General features: G+C 37.6%; 1 protein-coding gene across 2 annotated transcripts in view; it reads left to right on the top strand.

The window, feature by feature from the left end:
- Window positions 1-24,697, top strand: part of dtn (transmembrane protein 132C dtn) — a 404,875-nt gene extending 380,178 nt beyond the window's left edge. Inside the window, exons 5-10 of one of the 2 annotated variants that reach the window (XM_083128325.1) lie at window positions 1,251-1,394; window positions 9,577-9,779; window positions 11,007-11,148; window positions 11,792-11,974; window positions 17,105-17,296; window positions 18,502-24,697. In XM_083128325.1, coding sequence (XP_082984451.1) covers window positions 1,251-1,394; window positions 9,577-9,779; window positions 11,007-11,148; window positions 11,792-11,974; window positions 17,105-17,296; window positions 18,502-20,286 — 2,649 coding nt within the window. In that variant the 3' untranslated portion in view covers window positions 20,287-24,697. Of the gene's footprint in view, window positions 1-1,250; window positions 1,395-9,576; window positions 9,780-11,003; window positions 11,149-11,791; window positions 11,975-17,104; window positions 17,297-18,501 lie in introns of both variants that reach the window. The other variant, XM_083128324.1, reaches the window with a different exon arrangement.

Here is a 24,697-nt window from a genome sequence, read left to right as displayed (position 1 = left end):
TTTTGTCTTTAACAGACTGCGTTGAACAGTTTTATTTACAACATGCCCAACATCTCACCCCTTTAAATAACTTCCACATAAAATCATGTGTGGCACGTAAAATATCCAGGCCGTATTCAATTACGTGTTAGCAATGTGTTACGCAGCATTTGGGCAGTTATTCCTCCAATTACTTCACTGAATCGTCTTTTTAGTTCATCAATGTCACTAACTGTCGTTGCCTACACATTGATATCCATAGGTGTTATGTCTGAGTATCGAGGCTGCAAGGGAATTGGTTATTTAAAGTGATGAGATGTTGTACGTGTACATTTTGTAAATATGCTGTTAAACGTAATATTTTTAAGACTAAAAATCTAAATATGGTACATTACCTTGTTTTTTTATTCACCCTTGAAATGTGCTCTATCGTTTATAACCCACCCTGTATTAGAACACAGGTGGAAAGGTACCAAATATGAAAGTTAGTAACCTGAAAACTAGTACGCAGGAAAATTGAATCCAGAAAAGCACTATATAGGGAAATATTCATTCAATTGGTAAAGTTTCTGAATAGGGAAATAGGAAATGAAACAGGTGCAGATAGGGAAACAGACACAACTGCACTCACTAAATGAGTAAATGGACAATCGGAAGGATGTTAAATAGAAAAATGAGAATTAAATGGGCACTAAATCGGGAAGTGGACAATTCGGTGAGAGACCAATAGGAAAATATACAACCAGAACAATCAGTAAATAGGAAAGGATAATCGAGAAGGCACTAAACAGAGGAATAGGCAATCTGAGAGGAACTAAAGAGAAAAACGAATGATTGAGAAACCGCTAATAGGGACGTAAACAATTGCGAACGCATTAAATTCGAAAATGGATACTTCTGAAGACACTGATATAAACCACTGGAGAACGCAAACAGCTGTTAAATGAGCGCTTACAAGACACCAAATTGCATGGAGAAATTTCTTTGCAATAAAATATCGATTTATGTTGGGTAACTGTTTTTATTTAAATACGATATCCTTATATGTTAAGAGTTTTAATCATATATCTTCCTAGATGCACTAAACTGTACTTAGCAGTCTCATCCTTTGATCTTGGATTTCAGAAGTGACGCAGCATTATATTGCATTCATTATACCTGATATAACTACTATCCTTTAAGTTAGTGTCTAGTATAGACGTCTCGAAACTAGTGATGGATTGATGCATCTGCGTTTGCATTACTGATGCATCTGTTTTTAATCTTTCCAGAACTGGGAGATCATCAACACGGCCGTGCTGACGGGGAAGCAGGTGTCTCAGCCCATGAAGGTGTTCATCGTGAGCCAGGCTGGGAAGGTGGCGGACATCACCCTCCAGTCCTCTTGCCATTCTCAGGACGAGACCGTGCTGAAGGTAAGCCAAGGCTACATGTTCTGTAGCAGCTGAATTTGTCAATCCCATGCACTTTCGGGTGAAGACCATTGTTGGCTGAAGTGTCGGAGTGTGTGTTTGGAATGGTGAAGCACATAAAGTAACTGCGAATTATCTCGGCCGGGTAGCCAATCCATGCCACGTGTCTTCAGCTTCGACACTTCTGCCACACTTTGGTTCACAACGATGGAACTTGTTCGTCTAGTTCATTTCATGCAAATATGCTTGGTCACACGTCTTCCATTTTTTTTAATACCTTGGACAGTTGTTACTATAACTATAATTGGTCAGCAGATGATTTTGTTAAATCATTTTGGTGCATTATGTTTATTTTCTTAGATTCTGACTCAGAGTATGAAGTCAAACCAAGTGCGTTCCACAACACTGGTTGGGGGAATAGTTGAAGTATGAGGCACGTACCGAAAGTCTTAAGCCTTGTTCGATTACTCTCAGGCAGTGCCGGATCTACAAGCCGCAAAAACCGGCAGTGCGGGGGAGGGGGCGGAGACAAGTAAGCCTTTAGGGGGCCCTCAGCCATTGGCATATAATAGTAGAGGGTTCGCGTATGTAAAAAATAAACGTAGTTACTCTGGGGTACAGAAACGAATACAATATATGCAGGTAAAGGTAAAGTTCCCTGTGCCGTGAAGGCACATTTGAGGTATGTGGGGGTAGGACCCCACATATTTTCGATGTCGGCCATCTTGGAGGTGATGTGATCAGCACCACGCAGCGGCCGCCTTTACCCCCACCCGGTACCATTTGATTCGAGGCTGGGTGGGCCCTAGAGCCGCTTTATGCGGGGACAAAGCCGGAAAAATTTCGACCATAGATCACCCACCCAAGATTTCCCGCGTGGCAGTCAGACTAGAATCCAATCTGGCTTGAATTTCACGCTAAATGCTGGAGTAAAGGTTCCTTCAACCAATCTTAATGAGGAAAAAGTTACGACTGTGTGATTGTAACAAATGTACCTATCATTTTCCAGGTGTGAGAAAACAGTATATATCACATATATATATCACATAACCAACCTCCTTCCCCATTTGAAAATTTTGAGTTGGGTGTGTGTGTGTGTGTGTGTGTGTGTGTAAATATAGGGTAAGATTGGTAATATTTTGCGGGGGGGGGGGGGGCAAGGCTTGTAGATCCGGCACTGCTCTCAGGCCTTGACTATTTCGGTTGAAACCACACGTGTGACAGATACAGGCATCTGTTGTCCACTGCGTGAACCATATGCTGGCTCATGTGCAATTTCACTGTCATCGCTGTCGGTAGGAGAAGAGTGGCGTCCACCGACAGTTCGTTTCGTTAACGTGCTATCCTGGAAGTTCTTGTTAATGAAAACGTTTAGCTGCAGAAATTCATCAACGTTTACAGAACTTCTATGGAGATGCCTGCATGGGTTATAGTACAATGAAAAGGTGGGTGGAACATTTTAGGATGGTAACATAAACATTGTTGATAAGGCTCGTAGTGGCAGACCGAAAACAGATTCCAACACGCGCAACCGCATCGACGAGTTTATCCAAAGTGAAAGGAGAATATCTGTACGAGAAATTGCACATTATCTGAACATTGGACAGTGCTATACATGACATCATAAAGACTCTTGGTTATCACAAGCACATGTCATTTTGCAGCATGACAACGCCCCTCCTCATACAGCTGGACGCACAGTACGGGATATTGAAAAGAGGGGGCTGGGAGCTAATGCCCCACTCTCCTAATCCCTGACCTAGCCCCGTCCGACTTTCACTTGTCTGTTCCGTTGCGGAAAAGCATTCGGGGTACCAAGTTTGCCAACTATGACGCGGTGAAGGACGAGGTTTGCCGGTGGTTACGTCGTGCCGAAACTGACTTTTACAAGAGTAGCATTTTCCAGTTGCCGTTACGGTGGCGCAAATGTGTTGACCGATCTGGATGTTACGTGGAAATGTAAAAAGAAGATCCAAATTATGTATTACCATAGGTAGAATAATAATAGTTACTCCAGACTTTGGGCAATAACCTATCACTTGGCTCATTACTTTCAGTACATACCTTGTGTAAAATCAGTGATCAAGAACGTGGAGAGCATTTCCCGGAAGGATTTCTCTGGCATGCAAATCCGTTGTAAAGGGGTAAAAGGAACATAAACTGCTGACTACCTGTGCTGTGTGTCCAGGATTTTTTTTTTTAATAACGGGAGTTGTGGTAATGGTAGCTTATGACTGTCTCTTAAAGAAACCAGAAATTTTATTTTCATATTTTCAAAAAATTGTCGTTCTCCAACCTCAATCTCCAATCCCATAGATACGACACTACCCATAAATATTAGATGTAGACAATTATACGTATCAAGCAGGCGCGTATCCAGAAATAAAATTTGGGAGGGGGTCCAGCCAGGGGTGCCCATTCCCCAATGCCAGTTGTATGCCACCCCCATATCATGTCATAAGCCCCATAAAGTATTTCCCGGTAATTACGACTATCCTATTAAATATTAATATTAATAATAATAATTACTAAACACACGAAGTGAATCATGTTTTTCTGTAAATCGTATTTCACACACTGACAAATAGTGTTTCTTACTAGTACATAATACAATATATTGTTTTTAGTATTTCACCACTGCACCTATTATTCTGACAAACAAAACATTTACTTACTGTACCAAAACAGTTTCTCACGACAAAGTTCGACAAGGCTGAAGATAAGGGTAAATTTACTATATGACTGGCACAGTGCACACCTATTCCTTTTGCGGTATTGTTTTTTTTCATGATTGCACACCATTAAATGTGCCACTCACGTCATAACCTTGACCTATGATTTTTTTTTTTAATTTCAAGACCAAGTTTGTGACATTGTTCAAGAAGAACTGATGTCAGGTTTTCAGCTGATATATCACTACCCAGTGTGAAACTTAAAAACATTTAGTGACTATTATTTTCAGAATCCACAAACCATGCACGCAGAGAGAATTGTTATATACCTGCTAGATCATGTGTTTCATGGGGAAGTATTATGAATCAACCACAGTATTTTCAAAATTTGGGGAGTGAGCATCTAGACCCTCTGGACCCACTCCCCGAATACGCCCTTGGTATCAAGTAATCAGTCGACTAGCGTTACACTTCCTGGCTCTACATAGTTTTCCGCCATACACTTCGCAAACTTTCATGTTCATCACGACCATCTCTCAATAGGAAGAACGGCGCGTTTATCCAATCCAAACCCTTTCCAGCAAACGAGCAATATAGAGAATACACGTATAAGGAAACTTCCATCTTGTTGCTCGCCCACTCTCTCGCTCGTTATTACATCTGCAGGTTGATGTTGTTTACCATTACGGACATATGAGACGATGTCGATATTGTCATACCTTCTACGAACTTTCCGCGTAGGCGCGAGAGATGAAAGATGACCTGTGTAGTTCCAGAAACATTATGTGCCACGAGATGTGAAATGCTGATTCGCAGACAGGCAATTCGATATCATTTATATTGCAGGAACCTAGTTTATAAAAATTCTAACAGATTTTGAAATATCGAGAACTGGTGCAAACCGTCTTTGATGACTGATACAAGGACGCTTGTAAATGTCATTTACTGAACGGAACAAGGAAACTTTTTCCACTGCAACTCCCACTCTCTCACACACTCTAAAACCAAATAGATATCTTCAGCTCTTCGCCTTTTATCACAAATCTACAAAAATTCTGCTATTATGACACTGAACTCTGTGTAATCTTGGTACCAAATGCCTAAAGGCTATAAGGCACCAGAAATTTTGTATAATCCTAGAAATTTAACTTATTTAATTTACGTATAGCCTATATAACATTTCTGTAAAATCTTTTGTGAAATGTAAAAATGTCCTCTCTTTTAAAGTTTGTCATCTGGTTAAATTCAACAATGATAACAATTCGAACCACTAATTCTTTGAGACGAGCACTGACTGGAAAAAGTCGTTCTCATTGTTTAATGTTGGTGAACTCAGATGTACGCTCTATATTCCTTGAGATGTACGAGTATCAACAATCTGAGTTAGCCTATTGTGCGAGTCAACATGAACCACAAATAACTTCACGACTCTGTGTTTATGTTGTTATTATTTTAATATGTGGTCAGATGGTCGTACTGCGTTAGCAGAAGAGGCCCGAGCAACTTTGCTCCCTCCCCCCCCCCTAAGGGCCCCGGCCGAATATTTACTTGTGGGGGAGGGGGCACAGAAACTGCGCTATGCGGCTGTTTGGTTCTGTTCTGTTATGTTCTGTTTTGTTTAACACTATTTAGTGGTTTTTTTTCTATCCAGTTTAAAATGTTTTCTGTTTTGGAACTTCCCTTAAATACAGTGTTCAACGTCGATAAATAGCATATTCTTTGAATTGTTTCTTTGCTCTTCTTGTATTGCCCTCTTCCTGGTTTGTTCCTCCGCAGTTTCTGTATCTTCCTGTTGTCCTCCAACTTTCAACTTTCTCGCATTTTGTCTTTCCGCAGAACCTTGGCATCTCGCCATCAAAACTTTGTTCAAATCGTGAAACCACCTGCTGTGACTTCTCCTTTTAATATCACTTGTAGCGAGCAGAGACAGAGTCAGGACCTTTGGAAAAAAATATTGAAGGAAATACATTCCCGACTCATTATAATTACCATTAAATACGAATAGAACTAAATAATCGACTGATAGTCATCGGGCATATCGCTAAATATAGCCATAAATTTTACGTATCTTACATTCCTATGCATAATATATAAAAGGAGTCTCAAAAAGGTGTGGGCCATTTTGAAACGGTGGTACAGAGAAGAGAATAAATAGTTGCAATAGATTTAATCATGGAAATAACATACCGTTGTAAAGATGGGTAGGTTTATGGCTTGATGATGCAACCATTTCTGCAGTCGTCGAGGAACATCTTGCATAGCCATGGCCGTATTTAGAGGGGGGTTTCTAGGGTTCAACCCCCCCCCCCGAAACTTCTGACATGTTGGATTAATGGAAGTTCAGAAACCAAAATCTGTAACAAATTTTCAAATTTTTTTTTCGAAGCATCACAAAAATACAAGGAGACCATGTTGAAACGATCGAGCTAGAATTTTCATACATTTGGAATTCTGAAAGTTGAGTGCAACAGGATTTATTCTCAGAATCGTAACCAACCCGCGACCCCTCCATTTTCACTTCTACTGTCCTCTTTCCAGTGTTGCTCCTGCGTCACAAGGAATATAGACTGAAGATTCCCTTATGATTGTCCCAAAATTCCCTTTCCAGCTTTTAAATTTCCTGTCCGATAAAGTTGAAAATCCCCCCTTGATAGGAGTTCAAACCTAGTACCTCCAGTTTCGTAGCGCTACGTTCGCGATTGAGGTTACAATCCATGCACCAGGCTAAGTTTTTAAAAAGAATAACTGCTTCCACACTTTTCAAAATTCCAAAAATGTAATTTTAAAGTTAAACAACAAAAACTTTGACTAAAATTTCCATCTAACTTTTAAAGCTTTTTCTTGAAGGTGTCTAAAGTTTAATGACGAAGTATAATAATTGTGCATTTCAGTACACACTGTATGAAACGTAAAAAAACAAAAAGAAACTTGTGCTGGATATTCACTCATCTGCTGGATTGAGTAAGCCCCCCTCAGGTATAACAATAATATAATAATAATAATTATTAGTATTATTATGGAATAAAATTGTTTTATTATTATGAAATTTTAATAATTATTGTACAGTTATTATTATTATTTCTATTATTCAAATTTCTGGCGACGCCATGGGAACAATTATGAATGAATCCCCCCCCCCGAAACTTTTTCCTGCCTACGGCCGTGTGCATAGCTCGAACGAAGTAACATGTCCTCAGTAATCTGAGCGATTCCTCAGTTGTAGCAGGTCGCGTCAAAAAGGATCCGTGAGGAAATTATCGTCCAGATTCCTGCGGACATGTTGCATCGAGCTATGCAGAATGTCCCTCGACGACAGTTTTAATATAGGACATGCCCGACCCTGTGGCCGAGTGTCGACCTCCGTGGCGAAGTGGTTAGCAGAGCGCGCTACAACGCCAGGGGTTCTGGGTTCGAGTCCCGGGTAAGGCATGGGTATTTGTGTTCGTCCAGTTGATAAGAAACAAAGAAAAATGTAAGAATTGAAAAGTGTAAAAGTGAGAAAAAGAGAGAATGGTGGAGGATACCTCCGTGTAGGGGGTATTTCCTTTTTTTTTAAAAAAAAAAAAAGTGGTTAGCACATCGCGCTGCGAGGCCAAGGGTCCCGGGTTCGAATCCCGGTCGGGCTTGGTTGTTTGTGAATGTCCATTCATCAATTTCATCATTTCATCACTCATCCACATCTTCGCAAATTAGCCAAGAGGCACAAGACGCGAAGTAAAATAAACTAAGTCAAATCAAATCAAATCAATATAGGGCATATATCTGCTTGACAGATACATTTAATTGGAAAATGAAGTAATCTTTACAGGAGGGATTTTGTTATTCGAGAGGAAAGAATAGCTTCTGGGAATACTACTATGTATATACATTAACTCTCATAGGAGTTTTTTTAAGGCCACTTTATGCACAGATAGGCTAGGAACTAGACCTACAGTTTAGTGGAATTGAAACACTATATGTGGCTCCACCAGTATGAACACAGGACCCCTTGATTACAAAGGGATGACATTACCACTATGTCATCAGGTAGGCCCAACCCTCGAAAATGTTTGTTTTAGTGTATATAAATTAATTTTATTAAATTAATTTTTCACAGGGGTATCATCACTCCCAATAACAGAGACTTGATAGTTTTGTAACGAAAATTACTTCATTTGATATTGCCATTTTTACTGTACTAGAAAATACACAATATAGTGCAATGATATTAGAAGCATGGTGGATGAGTGAGGCAGGGTAGAAACTCACGTTGTGGTGAAAATCTAAATTCCCAGCTAAGATGATCAGAAATGTAGTAAGTTTAAATCATGGTTGGGTCTCACTACCCAATGAATTGTATGTTTATAGCTGTACTAGCTGATTTATTTGGGTATTTATTTATCCCAATCTTCTATTAGCCAGGAAAATAATGAATTCTAACTATATTGTAAAATGTAACTAATTTTATTTCATCATGAATGTCACCCATTAGCTTAGAGACTTCGAAAACTATGGATTTGACACTAATCTAGGTCATTTGTGGCATTTTATTTTTCACCCCCTCCCCCCCCCCCCCCCCCCAATGCCGATAGGTGATGAACTTGAAGTTGAACCGCATTGGGAGTGTCATGAAAACTATGGATTCCGCACTAATATCGGTCGTTTTCGCAACACAGCCTGAATGTTAGACAACCCGAGAAACACTATTGTTGTGCGGGATTGCAAGAGTCACGGATGTCTGTTTGTGCTGAATTTAATATCGGTCGTTTTGGATTATTTTTACATGTCAAAAGTATTCTTTGCAGATTGCAAGTGATACGTGTACCAATTTGGTTGAAATTGCTCCAGGCGTTCGAGATGCCGCAACAAACATATACACGCACCCACACACATACATCCATTTTTATATATATAATATATATATAGATTGTCTCTTAAGATATTGATAATGAACATGAATGAACCAACAGAGATGTCTCTCCATACTCACATCAACATGGAACGGAAGCTCTGCCCTTTGTTGAATATCATAAAGATGGCTGTTGAGTAAGTTAGGAGACTAGTTAGGTTCAGTTGACTAACTTTTTCCACTATGTTGTTTTTGTAACATTGAATAAAGAGCAGATATTGTGTTCCAGGTTGGTATGAAAAGGGAGGTCTGGTCAGATATCTTGGCCACACTGCTGTAGGGGGTTGTGTCCTACATGTTTCTCAGCTCTAACACAATGTTGTTTTGATGTCATAAGTAAAGGAGTTTCGAAACTGTAGCTCTTTGTGTTAGAATTCGAATCTGTCCTACTGTCATGAACATTCTGCCCAATCTAAAAGTTTGGGGAAAATATTTGCTTTAGACAGATAGAAAGATTCTTACCAATCTTATAAAATTATCACATATAATATACGCATACAACATGAGTGTGTGAAAATGAAGTCGAACTAACATGAAACACCAATTTATTTGAGATAATAAAAGAAAAGCAAATAACAGGTTGATATAATTCTATGAAATTAATAAAAGCTATAACTTGTTTCAGGTGTCATCCTCGTGCAGTTCAGTGTATGTCGATGGATCAGAGATCAGGGGTTCAGGAAATGCCACAGTCACTGTGAAGTATGGAACGTACACAGGAATGGCCAGGTTCACAGTCTGGGTCCCGGATTTCCCTCTGGAGGTCCAGGTGGAGGACTTGCGATTGAGCCAGGTCAAAGGATGGAAGGTTCCAGAGAATACAAAGACGTAAGAGTTCTTTCTTTTAACCTTAAATTTTATGATAAGTGTATCACTCACCCATGTTGGGCTTGAACAGCATTTGGGGGATTGCAAATAAATTTCAGCATTCCCTTCTACAAATATTTGCCAGTCTTATGAAGAGTATGCAGAATTGTAAATTAGATACAATACATAAAGGCTACAAGAAGAATACAACTCTATATTAAAATTTATTAAACATAAAAATGGACGATACTATTCTGATGGAAGATAAATAATATGCACTTCTGACCAGCAACGGCTTGTTAAACCCTGTCCTTTGAAGAATCACATTACACAAAATATTAAGAATGCCAAATCTATCTTGCCTAACCTTCTCGCGTTTCTATTCTCCCTATGAAAAGATTATCTCTAGCCATAATCCCACTTCTATGTGATTACATGACTAGGTTAGGCATATCATATTAGTGTTTGTATTGTGATGCATTGAAGGGCAGGGTTTAACTGAGCGGTTGCCGGTCAGAAGTGCGATAGGAGAGACCCTCAAATATCAGTGTGTTAATCATAGACATTTAGATGGTCCCATTGTCTCTGATGGGTCCTGCTAGTCCTTGATATATGTGGATATGAAGTTAAAAGGGTAAAATAGCATTTTCTGAGAAGATGTTAGATAATTGTTACATAGATGTAGAGGTAATATTAAAGATTTCTTCATGTGGAAAATGTTTCAGTCAATATATCATCACAAAATAGAATTTTAGCAATTTTAATCAAGGAAACGAGCTGCCATGAAGCTCAACGATTGCCTTGGTTCAAGCGTTCACAGGTTCAATATCTGATTAGAACTCCAAAATTTCAATGTTACATTTAATTGCTTTAAAATCATTATAATTTATATTTTAGGAATAATTTTCAGTATATTCGTATGAAATAAATTCTTTTTTGTTTTTTCTTTTTTAATTTTTTGAGATGAAAAATTTAGAATAGATCAAAATGCCACCTTAATTCAGGGTTAATGTTAACCCAAGAAATCCTCAGCTATTTACATCATAATTCTCAAATCTTCCATTGGGCATATAAAGCCAGATTTTCATTGCATTAGTATTATAATTCAGTACTAACTATACACCATGGTTGCATGTTTGTAACGATCAGCGATGAGTCCTTTAGTTATTCTTCTTGATTACATGTTCACACTTTGCATTTACCACACCACCATGCAAGACAATTGAGCATTTTCTTAAATTTCAGCAGCAGTAAAACTAAACGTTCAGTGGATAACAATATCAACAGAGCAGGGCCCTACAGGTGGCAAAGTGCCATACTGCCTGAAGAAGACACGCAAGATGTGGATAGACATGTTTGCAGTTTGAGATACCAGCAGACTCCAGTAGAGGTAAAAAACATTGTTTCACTGGTAACTCTATATGTTTTTATTACATATATGCTAGTATATATAAAACAAACCATAATATCTGTTTTCTTTGTATGTGTTCTGTTAGCTTATGCAAAGGAACTTTGTTAATCAAAATCTGATTCATAAATACTAGGCATTCACATTGTTTTGTGCAGTATGAAGTTCTGTTATTACAGCAAAAGATAACCATGATATTTTTGGACTGGTTAGTAATCGTAAAATATGAATCAAAAAAGTCACCTGCCTCCCCCTGGAGGAATCTAAAATAAACCCACAATACATTCACAGAAGAAATTGTCTGGGAGGGGTTGCATTTATCACATCGACCTAGGGGCAGAAATGCCTTAAATTTGGGCCAGAACCTCAGTATCAAGTATGTTTGTTTATTTGTAAATTTTGCAAGTGGAAAAAAAAATTTCTTAACATTATTTGGATCATCTATTCTAAGAACTGACCCAACTCACTCTTCCACATGCTCTTCTCTTCCTGTACACATATTGTCATTTTGGCTAGAAATAATTCAAGTAGCCTACTGCCTTCATAATAAAAAGATTTCAAAGATTAGATTTTGATATTTGTACCTAGTATAGAATTCCAAATTGTATGTTAAATATCTTTCCAGGTGTATGCACGATTTTTTGCAAAAGAGCATGATTCTGGAAGAGTTTCATATTTTGTCTCTCGAAAAACATGGCTACGAGTTACAGACCTGGTTGAGAGTCTGCTTAGGGTATCTGATACAAGGATAGCAACACTGAAAGGGAAGATTCTTCAGGGGCAAAGCACTGGAAGGACAGAGGTTCAGGTTAGTGCATTTCCTTACTCAGTGAAATTAATGGATTATCATAGAATTTGTGAAAATCTTCATTAGGAACGAGCCGATACCATTTTGAACTGATACTCATTCCAATTTCTAGCAATATCAATACCAAAGCTTCAAAAATGTAGCAGTTAAAAGGTGTTCAAAATATTAATTAATGTCTTATGGCTCACAGTTGTTTTCACAATCTTTCTCAGCAAATTCACATACATCGTGTCTAAGAGAGATTTCAGACTGAAGTGACACGTGAGACATGTTGCTTGGGAATGAGCCAATCAACAGCAACATGACAGGCCACACAAAATTGGTAAAATCCTCAAACGAAATGTGTTGCCCGTCACTAGTCGCTTCGGTGTGAAATCTCACTTAGATCTCTGCAAAAGAACATCAAGGAAGCAGAAGGAAAGAAAATCAAGAAAGAGAATTGACAAAAGTGGTTTCAGTATTGTGCTAAATATATTTTAATGACTTCTTTTAATCAGCCTACCTTGCTAACACTTACTATAACATATTTTACATATAAAGAAAATAATATTGTTATTGATGTAGATTTCATTGCTAAAGATATTTCTGTTCTTTTCCTCACATGTTTGTCAAAGATAACACTCCAGAATTTTTAGTCAGTGTACAAAGCAATTCAGTGGCTGATATAAACTATTCTGATGATTTGGTACATTCAGTTCACATTTGAAGTCTTGTTTTCTAATTTGAATTTCATGTTATCATAACACATTTGAGTATACCAATATATCAGAATAATGTTTATGTCAATTTACTGAATTATTATGACCAGAGCTGGTCACAATTCTAGGATTGACTATAGAAATGTAGTTTGTGATCTGACCTGGTTCATATTGAAGGTATTCAGTAGTATCCGTTTGTTCACATGCCTGTATTCTTTGCAATATATTTTCTCTCTGCAGATGGATGTTATTAGGAAAAACTTCAAATGTATTTTAAAAAGTATTCATATGCTTTTTATTCTATCTGCACTGCAAGTTTTATCATCAAATATATTGCTTGAATCATAATTGGTAAAAGCAAAGTTTCCTATGTGTATAGCACCGTGCCATGAAAGCACATTTATAGGATGTGCAGGTTTCTCGATCTCGGCCATTTGGGAGGTGATGTGATCAGCACCATGCTCTGACCACAGGTGCCCATTGATTTGAGGCTGCATTAGCCCCAGAGCCATTTTATGCAGGGACAAGGCTATTCTGACTAGATCACCCACCTCCAGAACCGAACCTGGGTCTCCCGCATAGCAATCAGATGCCCTACTGACTACATCACCATGGCTTGAATCATAATGAAAAGAATAATATTAAAAGTACCATAAAAATACATGTAAAAGGTATAGATTTTTAACATTTTTAGGGTATCCTGATGGCAGAGGCATCTCCTGAATACATGTGGTGCATGCGTCAATTGTGGGAAAAAGGACAGCTTGCTCTGTGACGACATTAATGAGCATTTCTACATTTTAATTTCTTCATATAGCAGAAGTATTTATTTTAGACGAGAGCGCTCAACTATGGTTATATTACATTTCTTGGATCTGAAGTGAAAAAAGTAATAATTAGTTTTCCACAATTGACGCATGCGTCACTTCAGATCCAATAAATGTAATATAAGCTTAGTTGAGCCCTCTCGTCTGAAATAAATACTTCTCCTATATGAAGAAATTAGAATGTAGAAATGCTCATTAATGTCATCGTAGAGCAAGCTGGCCTTTTTCCCACAATTGCCACATGTGCAGCATGCACCGCATGCGTTTAGGAGATGCCTCTGCCTGATGGTGTAGTGGTTACACTGTTGCCTTGTAAACAAGGGACCCAGATTCGATCCCTGGTGAAGGCACATTGCACAGTGGTTTGGTTCTCACCTTAAACTATAGTCCAGTCCTGATTAGCCTATCTGAGCACAACGTGGACTTAAAACTTTGGCTTTGATTGTGATCCTGACATTATAATATATTGTTGAATGAGGCATTTCTTGTATTACACTACTTCCAGCACTGCTCAAGTGTATTTCTGGAATATTTCTTCTATTCTAAACTTACTTCTCTTCTAGTCAGCCTTTTCTGAAAATGAAGTACATACAAAGTAAAAGTATTACTTTCTGTGCAGATTTAATCCATAATGTTTTCTCAGCTCCACGTAACTTAAGTGCACTAAAGAAATCTGCATGCAGGAGATACTTTAGCAGCTCCTCATAGTGTTCTTGCAAAATCCTAAGAATCAACTCTTCCCCACCTACTTCAGGAACAGGATTTCCGAGGGATATCCATACATTAAGAGATCTGGGAATGAGGCTTAGGTGTAAAGCCTCCCTCTTTGTGTTGATTCAAATGGAGGATGGTTAAATTCTGCATAAGCTCTGGCAACTTTCAGCCATTAAAATGGTTTTTGAAGTGGAAGCCGTGAAGTTTGCAGATGAATAAAGCATAAGATTTTCCACACTTACCTCTTTATCTTCCATCTTCTTTAAAGGGTGGGATGAAACTTTTTGCTCTCTCTTTTGGTCTTGGAAGAAAAGAGTAGAATAAAATCTGGAAGTGGTTGACAATTCTGACAATAGATGGCATTCTAGTTAAATTTTATGTACACATTAGCCACAGTGACAGTTGAAGATTGATGCAGTTGAACATCATCCCTGTAGCAACAATACTTCATGAATGCTCAAGGAAGAACTGGGAGCATGACTAAACAGAAACAAAAACACAAGTAATGCCATAAATGTACGAATGTGCAAATCAAAATTGTTAGTTAACTCACGTATAAAGTGTGTCTTTTTCTGAAGGACAAAACATTAGATGCTACATACTGACAAATATGTTCTTATCATTATTTCTTGAAGATTTCACAAAGATAAAACACTGTAGATCCTCACAATTGTGCTGCTATCTACAATTGAGAAAAGACAGCCAATCAGCCATGGAGTGCCTCCTTCTTGTATCTGTCCCTCATGAAGTTGATAGCAGGCTGACAGATTTTTTTTTTTATCTGTTGTGCTGTTTAATCATTACTGGTAGGAACATGAATATTTTCTATATGCCTTTTTTGATCCCATCAATAGCAAATTGTATGTTAGACATCACTACTGGGCTGTATACGAGTATCTCAGTGCTAAGACTATTTATATACAATAATTTTGATATTTCAGTCTGCTGTTATTTTAGTTTTCCCATTTTCAGCAAGTTACTTGTTTACTAGAATTTGAATAACTATTTTTTTTTATTATTTTGGTTTTTCACACTGTTCTCAATTCACTCCTGGCTTCTAATTGTATTTTTTCACCTTTATACGAGGGTCATTCAGAAAGTAACCGCCGTTGTGGCATGGCGCTAGTAGTAGTGGGCAGAGCGCAACCGTTGTTACATCACAAAATCTGTGATTCATTAAGCTTCCAGCTGTGCTACTGAGAGCATTGTAGTGCTGCGTGTGTGCTGGTTATAACGTCACAAAATGTGTGCTGCCATCGAAAATCCCGCCAAATGCGAGGTACGTGGAGTGATAAGATTTCTTTGGGCAAAAAAATCTGTCAGCGGCAGACATTCATCGTGAATTGTGTGCTGTATACGGCCCAAACATTATGGGTGAAGGTGTTGTGCGTCAGTGGATCAGATTTTTCAGGTTTTTCAAAGAAGGAAGAACAAGCATTCATGATGAACCTAGGAGTGGTAGGCCTTCTGTAGTGAGTGACGATCTCGTCAAGAAAATTGACAACAAAGTTTGTGAGAACAATCTGGGAACTTTCTGAAAAATTTCCGAACATTTCTCGGACTGTTTTGTACGAGATTGCCTCCGGAAAATTAGGCTACCGGAAGTTCTGTGCTTGTCTTGGGGCTGACGATGAGGATCTTCAAAATGCTGTGACAGGTTGGTTGAATTCCCAGGCGGCCGAGTTTTATGCAGAAGGGATTTGTAAGTTGGTGAAATGCTATAACGCGTGCTTGAATTTACATGGCGACTATGTTGAAAAATAGAGGATAGTTGTACCTATCAGATGTAAAGTAAAAATTTGTTGTATCTATGCGGGGTTTCTATTTGAAGCCAAACAATGGTTACTTTCCAAATGACCCTTGTAGATAAAAAATGTATTTGCTAAAATATTTATTTTTTTGAAATGAGCCGTGGTAGCTCAGTCGTAAGGGCATCTGACTTTCATGCGAGAGACCTGGGTTCAATCCCCAGCGGGGGAGAACCGGGAATTTTTCCACCTGTTCAAGTGGCTCTGGTGCCAACCCAGCATCGTATAAAGTGGGTATCTGGAGGAAACTCCGGTGGGTATAGGTGGCCAGGGGCGTGGTGCTGATCACATTACTCCCACCTTCGGTCGTGATCAAGAATGTGTGGGGCCCTAACCCCACACCCCCTATATGCCTTCATGGCATGGTGCATAGCACAGGGGGAGCACTTTACCTTTTTTTATTTTGAAATAAAAGGTCAAGAAGCAATTAAAAGGATAGCATTATCAATTCTAGCCAATTAATATTTGGACATTTCAGTATTTTAAAATTGCCAATTATATATTAGAACACACACATATATTTATTAAGCTTTACAGTGTAAAACAGTCAACTCTTGTAAAGCCTACAGAGAAATGTACATAATTTTTTATGTATTAGAACATAATTGACAAGAAATATCTCTAATGGAATGCCGGAATTTATGGGCCCAGACGATCATGCTCCATTCGAAAGCACCTAGTTCTGACAGAAAAGGTGCCTAGAGTGTTCTTGCATTTGTGCCTTCACTTATTTGCATTAATCATGTGCGTTGATGACATACTGGGCAAGTTCACCTAGAGCACAGAGGTGACCAGTTAATTTTTAGCTTCATAGTGTATATTAATCAAATACATTGCAGGTGAATACCAGTGGATACAGCTAATGGTAGAATTAGAATGTTTTAGAAAGTAAAAAGTGTTCTTTTATATTTTTTGTGGAAATTTTACTTTCAGTATTTTAATGTTTTAGTTTATTTTCATGTTTATATTTCAGTATTGGTAATATATATGTAAGAAAAGTCAAAGCACAATATGTATTATAAACCTGTCTTTTGACTACAAAGTACGAAAGCTGTGATTAGTAATTGTAAACATTACTTTCAGGTTTTGTCACCAAATACAGGACGTGTTATTGGTGCTAAAGAAATTCGAGTTGGCAGTGACAGGGTGTCTGTAAAGCAACTTGTGGTTCAAGTTGTGTCTGGTCTTCAGTTATCAATAGTTCCCGATGGCAGCATTGAGAATGGGTACATTGCAGAGACAACTGTAACAAGGAAACTCACTGCTCAGTATCAGGTAACTTAGGTTTCCTTTAAAACTAGCATCAATTATAGCTAAGTTATTTAAAAAATACTTAAAAGTATAACTACCACATGTTAATGCTCCTTTATGTTAAAAAATATATGAGCATTAAAGGAACAAAACTTTTAACCAACCAGTCAAATGCAAAATTATATATTAAAAGGTGAAAGAGTTGTATGAACAATCTGCATGTTGTTTGCCATATGAAAACTTGCATTTCAATAAATCATATTCTGAAAGAAAATTAAAGTAGTTCCTATACGATTTAAGATTGTAATAAAATATTTCTAGTTTGTAATGGCATGGAAATTTTGTTGTAGTCTTAAAAATGTACTGTGTAATGAGCACATAGTTTGTTTTATTTAATCTTGATTCCTTTAATTGTATTATAGTGAAGTAAGGTTTTGGCAACACTTCAGGTTCCTGAGCATGCATGCAAAGCTCATATTCATTCCAACAGCATGGAAATTGAAAATAAAAGAAAATCCTGTTTATTTAATATAGTCAGTTCCCAAGGAATGGATTTTGTATCCTTCTGATGGGAATTCTTCAGTCCCTGATGAAAACAAGGAGTTTCTGAAGATTGTTTCAGTTTTTGTTGTGCATAATATTATATGCAAATCTTTTTTACAGCACATCCCCAATGAAGCAGATTGTATGGTGGTTCATATCCCACTTTAAACTGTAGGTCCAGTACTGATTAGCCTATTTGGACACAAATTAAACCTGAGGTCAACTTTAACATTGGCTTTTTACAGCACATTGTATTATATCATGTTTCAAAATATAAATTTTGTTTGTCACTTCTCTATAGGTTGATCCTGATGATTAGATGAAACAGAAGAATGAACACATACTATAAAACATCCAGCCCTATCCAGGATTCAAACTCAGGATCTCTTGACTTTGTAGCATGCATGCTACCCTCTAAACCGGAGGCTAATAAATTTCTCTGTTTCTGGCAGCCTTACAGGTCCAACACTTTCTTTAGTTTCCACCTTCGTTTAACATCATCTGAACATGGTCATGAAAATTTAAACATTTCTAGTGTCTGGTAAGTGTTTCCTCTGTATGTGTGTGTGTGTGTGTACATAAATTAGTCTATGGAAAAAACACCACTGTTAACATTTGAATGCAGAATTAATATATACAGTCTTGTAGTAAGTCATACTTTAAGAACTTTTCCTATTTTTCCATAGGAAGGACTGCTGGATATAGATATTATATACACAGATGGTTCCCGGACCCCCCTCAGAGATATTTCCATTGACGATTATGAACTGGAAGTGGAAAGCTTGGATCGGGATGTTGTTGCATATGCTCCGATGGTTGCTTCACATCATCCCAGGGTCATTGCCATCAACGAAGGTCGTGGGAATCTTCTGAGGGTCACCTTGGAGCTGGCTGACGAGTGTCATCGCAGGAAGACGACTCCACTTGCCACAGCCGTTGCAGAGGTCGACGTTGACTTCACGGCCAGCCAGAGGCCGGAATTTGTCCAAAACGACGGAAACCTGAATCGTGATCCCAACAACAAAGGTCGAAACAAAAGTGTTCGTGGGAAAGATAGAAAGGCGTATGAAATGGGCGACTTGAATGATATAATAAGGATCCATTTGAAGGATGAGAACAATCACGAACCAACAGTGCAGGCAAGGCAGCATCCTGGTGCAAAACATCTTCGGATGGCTCCACTGGAAATTGGTCTTTATGTGCTGTTAGGAGTATTTTGCTTTGCTATTGTTGTATTTGTAGTTTCGTGTGTTGTATACGCATCCAAGTTCAAGAAGACGGAGTCCTTGAAGTACGGGAAGAGGGAATCGACAACCAATGCACACGATTGGGTGTGGCTCGGCAGAGCGACCTTAGAAAGAGCATCGGTAATCAACGGAAGCCCCCAACCACCTGTTCAAGATAACAACAACAAAAGTCAAATGTCGTATGCAAATGCAGAAACTATCAGGATCACGACAAATCCTAACTTTCAGGAGCCTGATAATTCAGATGTGACAAGCTTCGACAATCCGAACCATATAGAATTGCCTTCCCGGCCACCAATAGATACCTCGACATACAATAAGAAGAGTAGACAGTTGCCAGTACCACCTGTACAAGGTCACCATCAGGGATACCACATGCCACCGCATCATGGTGTACCTAACACACCGCCACCCCCTCCGCCACATGCAGTACCACCCGAGATTCAAATGCAGCAACGTAACATGTTCATGGAGGATGCGGGCGGAGATTACAAGCCTCCCGTGCCACCTCATCGGAACATAGGTGTCACAGCAAGAATCGGTCCATCCAAACTCCAGCAGCCGGTACCAGGATTTCACTTACCAAAGAATATCCACGAACCTCCACGAGATAGGTTCATTCTTCAGCCACAGCACCACGAAGACGGAGGGGGATCCGATGCCCCGTGGGGTGGGGTGCGTGTGCTTCCAAATGCCAGAGAAGTCGGTCCTCCGCTTCCCAGAAGGCACCACCATCACCGAAGGTACACCAGCAACCAGCATCACACTATGATGGAGGAGGAACAAAACAGGCAGAACAGTGGGGGCCAAATTGCTAGTCAGGAACAAGCGCAGGGGCGCGAAGAGCAACAGTGCAGAAATGAGGAGATGCCAAATGAGCAACTGTTGCAGCAGCAAGTCTGCGACGATTTGCCAAATCCAGAGTTTGTGGATTTTGCCGAAGCAGGTATGGTTGGTTACCACGGAAGATGCAGTCCCGAAGTGAAGAGAGCAAATATTGTAGGAAACCCAATGTACTCTGCGGCACTACGAGCCAGGCACCTTGTACATAATGAAGAAGACGAAGATGATGAAGATGAAGAAGAAGAAGATGACGAAGTTATTGCTAGAAGGATCGAAAAGGAGCTTGGGCTAGAAACGGATGTGGGCCTTGACTTCAGTCTCGGCATGGACTATGATCAGCTAATGGAGTATTTCGACAACCTAAAAGAATCTAATGCCTGAGTAAAACCTAACAGACATCCCAAGCCTGAACCAAGCCGTAAAGGCCAACGTCATCACCATCATCGCCATCATCATCATCGTCATCATGACCAGAAGCATGGCAAACATCCCAGCTCTACCAAAGAAGCCAAGTGAAGTGTTTAGAGTTCGCATGTTGTTAGCGCATAGAATTGGTACACAAAATCAGGCATAGGGTTGTCTGTTTATCCAGAAACTTGATCACGCTGATAAATAGCCCGTGGCTGTTAAGTTTGACAAAGATTAGTGGGATAAAGAGAGAATAAAATAATGACTCGACCCAATTAAATTATTTAAAAAAGTAAATATCATTGAATGCAATACATACATAAAATCTGTATAAGTAATATAAATATATAGATAGATAGACCTAGATAGATATATCTGCCCTCTTGTCAGATGTATTCAAACATCTTACTTGCAGCTAGCGAATAAAAGACCAATTTCAAATAAAAGGCAAAGCATGTGCAATATTGCGTGTGTTACCATGTTTAATTTTGAGGTGTGCTATTGTACATTGTTGCCATATTTCTAATGCATTATAGTAATTTAAGTTCAAAAAACATTACAAAATAAACCTCAAAATATGTTGTATAGTTTAAAATGCTCATTTTTTTGAGTTATGAAAAGCTTTAAAATTACTACCTGACAAAGTATATGAACATTCCTCTTGTCCGAGTCAATATTGTATGTAAGTGTATGTTTCAGTCAATTTTTGATGATTAAACAAAAAAGATCATATCAATTTTAATATATATAAATAAATGCATATAATTAATATAAATATACAGGAAGAGAAGTGTGTGTGTCCTATGATGTGTATGTTCATGCGTGTTTTAGTTGGCGAGAGAGCAATGAGAGAATGCATAGTATGATGTGTAGCTTACGGTAGCATATAAACTAGTTTGTTAATGTTCCTACCTCCCTAAGCACTGTGGCACTTTGCAAGCTGTTGGACTTAAATATTTCTTTAAGAACACCCACACTGGTGGCTTTTCTCAAGGCAAGTGTTATATGCTCAATTAACATGTCCATTATTTAAAATATCATTGTTCATATTGCTTTCTTTCTCGTTAGCTGAAAAAATGTTAAGCTACATTCTAGTCAAGTTTTAATGTTAAATTCCATAGCATTTCTTCTTTTTTTGGTGTCTTACTGTGACATGATCACAAAGCAGTGCACAAAATAGAAATAATACTGTAATAAAAACTTAATTTTAAAATAATTCCAACATAGATTTTGTCTTTAGTAAGCAATACAATGTATGTATTAGATGGGATTCATACATGGAGATATTTATTAGTAAAGAAGGTTGTAACTGAAGGAGACTTTTTTTTTTGTTTGAGATTCAACTTTTTTCATATATTGAACTGTACAAAACGATATGTAAAATATGCTTAAACTGATCTTCACAAATTTATGTTACTCTTAAAAAACTTAATTTTATATCATTCCATTCTACTCTTCACATTTTACATGAAGTGTTAAACAAATGTTACAATTTTGGTTTTGAAGCAAAAACTTGCAGTGCAAACCTAACCTTAGCTAATCTAAAGTAATGTAAGAATGCCTGAAATCAAATGAATGAAATTTGTAAATAAAAGTAGTTGCCATGTGTATAAATTTCATTATGCACTCGCTTTGTTTATAAATTTTTTATCCCTTAATGCCATTATTGAGAGTATAGAAATTCAACTTTTTGCCTTGGAAATTTTAATAATATCTATTAATGCAGGAATTTCATTAAGACTCTTTTTATACATGAAGACTGTTTCTACTTGCAAATTTTAATGAAGATCCACCAGTGTTTATTAAACTTTCATAAAAAGCGAGCTTATTTTTTTTATTAAAAAATTAACCTTTGCTGTAGAGCAAATGACTGTATTGCCAGTATGTTTTTTATTAACATTATAGTGTTGTTCATATTTTTTATGGTTTTTATGTGATAAATTTCATGATCATAATGTTTGACGTGGAAATTCTTGTTTTACTGTGTACAATGCCGCTCTGTATTTAAATAAATATATATATTTATTTATTGCACCACATGTAAATGTTTATGTTGTAAAAATTTTGTACATATGAGATATGTAGTATGTTGATGTTGCTTTTCTACAAAAAAAAGCATTGTCCAATCGTTACATTGAGAATAGAGGAGGCATAATGCTTTACAGAGTTGATGTGTGTGTATGGTGATAATGTAAAATATTCCCTACAAATTTTCCACTTGTCTAGAATCCTAGAATGTGTTTTTCTTATACATGACACCTTATATATGACATATATATGCATACATATATATATATATATATCTTACCACCTATCTAGAAACATTTCAGATGTATCTATTGACAGTATAGAGAAAGTATTTGATTTGGCTAGGAAGATAGCGCATGTTAGAGGTTAAGAGTTTAATGTATTGATTTTTCTATGCTGTTATTTTTCTTAAGAAAAGTGGAGTACCAAAAATATCTATAGTATTACTGAGAATTACAATTTCAAAAAAACAAGACTGGAATAAGAATATCAAATTGAGATTCTTGAAAAATATCATATAAATAATCAATATGGCACATGTTTACGAATCTCAGAATGTTGCAATAAAAACAAATATTGGTGTTTTGGAATGAAAAATGTATATAAATTATGCATTATTATGTATCGGGATGAATTTGTATATGTTCCCACTCTACAGCACCTTCCAGATGTTCATTGCAAATCATCAATGTGGGTGTCTATTACAAGACTGTGTAGCTGTTGCCGTTGTAACAATGCATAAAAAAAGATGATTATGTATGTGTGGAAATGTACGTGTTTTCAGAAAGCGTCAGTCTACTATACCTCCCAAATGTTTCTAGTGGATTTTTTAAGATTAGAATGCTGATCGATGCGCTGCTATCCTGTTTTATTAAATTTGGTTCCTGAATGCATAATTGAGAGTTATACCATGTTATGTATGGACTAAATGAACCCATTCCTTCCCCCCGAATAATATGTAGATAAACAAGCATAAGGAGATATATATCAAGATAATGTTAATTTCATATCTACAATAAATGATTTACTTATTCTGCCAGCCACTTTTGCTGCCATGGAAAGTACTATTTGAAGAATCAACATGAATGTGTTTTCATGTTCTGCATAGAAATATATTGCCTACAGATATTGAAGAGACACTGCCTGCTTCATCAAAGGCAACTGTGGCAATGTATTGCCAATATTGATATGAAACCAATTTCTGTGCAAAAGCTTCATAGAATTTTACAAAGAAGTATTCGAGAAATTTGCATGTATATAAAGAAATAAGTACAAAATCGTATCAAGTGAATGAACATTGGCCTTGAGTTTAGTCCTACCCATGGATGACCACATGATTTTTTTCAGGGAGGGGCAAGCAAGGTATTTTTTTCTGGGGGGAGGCAAACAAGGCACATTTTTCCCCATAATAGTATTGTCCCCTCAAGAAACATTGCTTCGGTTTGAGGTTATCATGTCCGTGCACCACCCTTGCAATAAATAACACATATTAATTATGACAAATGAAATTATATGTGTGGAATATGTACTTTTTAGTCTACTTTCATTTTCCAGGGGGTGACACCCTCTTCATCCTGCCCCCGCATTACGTGGTTGTATTATTTGGAGTAGGTCACTTCTCCGGAAACATAAAAAAGAAAAAACCTGACAATAAATCATCAATGTGATCACCCATTTCTTGAAATCTGCCCAATGCACCTAACAGCATTGAAGTTAGTGGGTCACAGTTAAAAGGAATGCCACCCAACCAATCATTCCAATAGAAGATTGTTGCTGCTGATTCCATTAGATATATCCACACTTTTGAGTGAAGCCTCACTTTAATGGTGATATCTTTAATATCTTATAAATTCCCCCATCCTCCCCTTTTGAGTTAATCTAACAAAACTCCTCTTTCAATATGAAAATCCTCGGTATGCATAAAATATACCTTTTGAATATTCTTGGGCATATGACAGTAACATCCAAAAATGGAATGCATACATTATATCTATTTTCCATCCGTGTTGAAGCTAAATGAAGTCATATTTAGTTCTTAATAACTTTTCTTTCCTGTTACAACATTTTTTACCATGTTTTACTTCAAACTAGGAAATTCGGTTATTACTTTGCATGGCATTGTGAAAGTGGTTACGCAGTCCTACTAACCAAAAGTACTTTCCTTGCCTGACAGATATGAATTTTTTCCTCAAACAGATCGTCCAATGTGAATTGTTTTCTGAAGTTGAGAGAAATGTGTTGTTGCATAGACATCATTACCAAAGCTCTTTTTTTTTTCTCCCTAAGATCTGTGTGTGAGTGAGTTGTACAGTGAACCTCAATTCATCTTTCCAAATAAAGACTTTGTAGTTCCAAA

The sequence above is a fragment of the Lepisma saccharinum genome, chromosome 9 (genome assembly GCF_977018435.1).
Source record: "Lepisma saccharinum chromosome 9, izLepSacc3.1, whole genome shotgun sequence".
NCBI classification, from domain to species: Eukaryota; Metazoa; Arthropoda; class Insecta; order Zygentoma; family Lepismatidae; genus Lepisma; species Lepisma saccharinum.
Note: the sequence above shows the minus strand (reverse complement) of the source record. Positions and strands in the feature narration are given on the sequence as shown.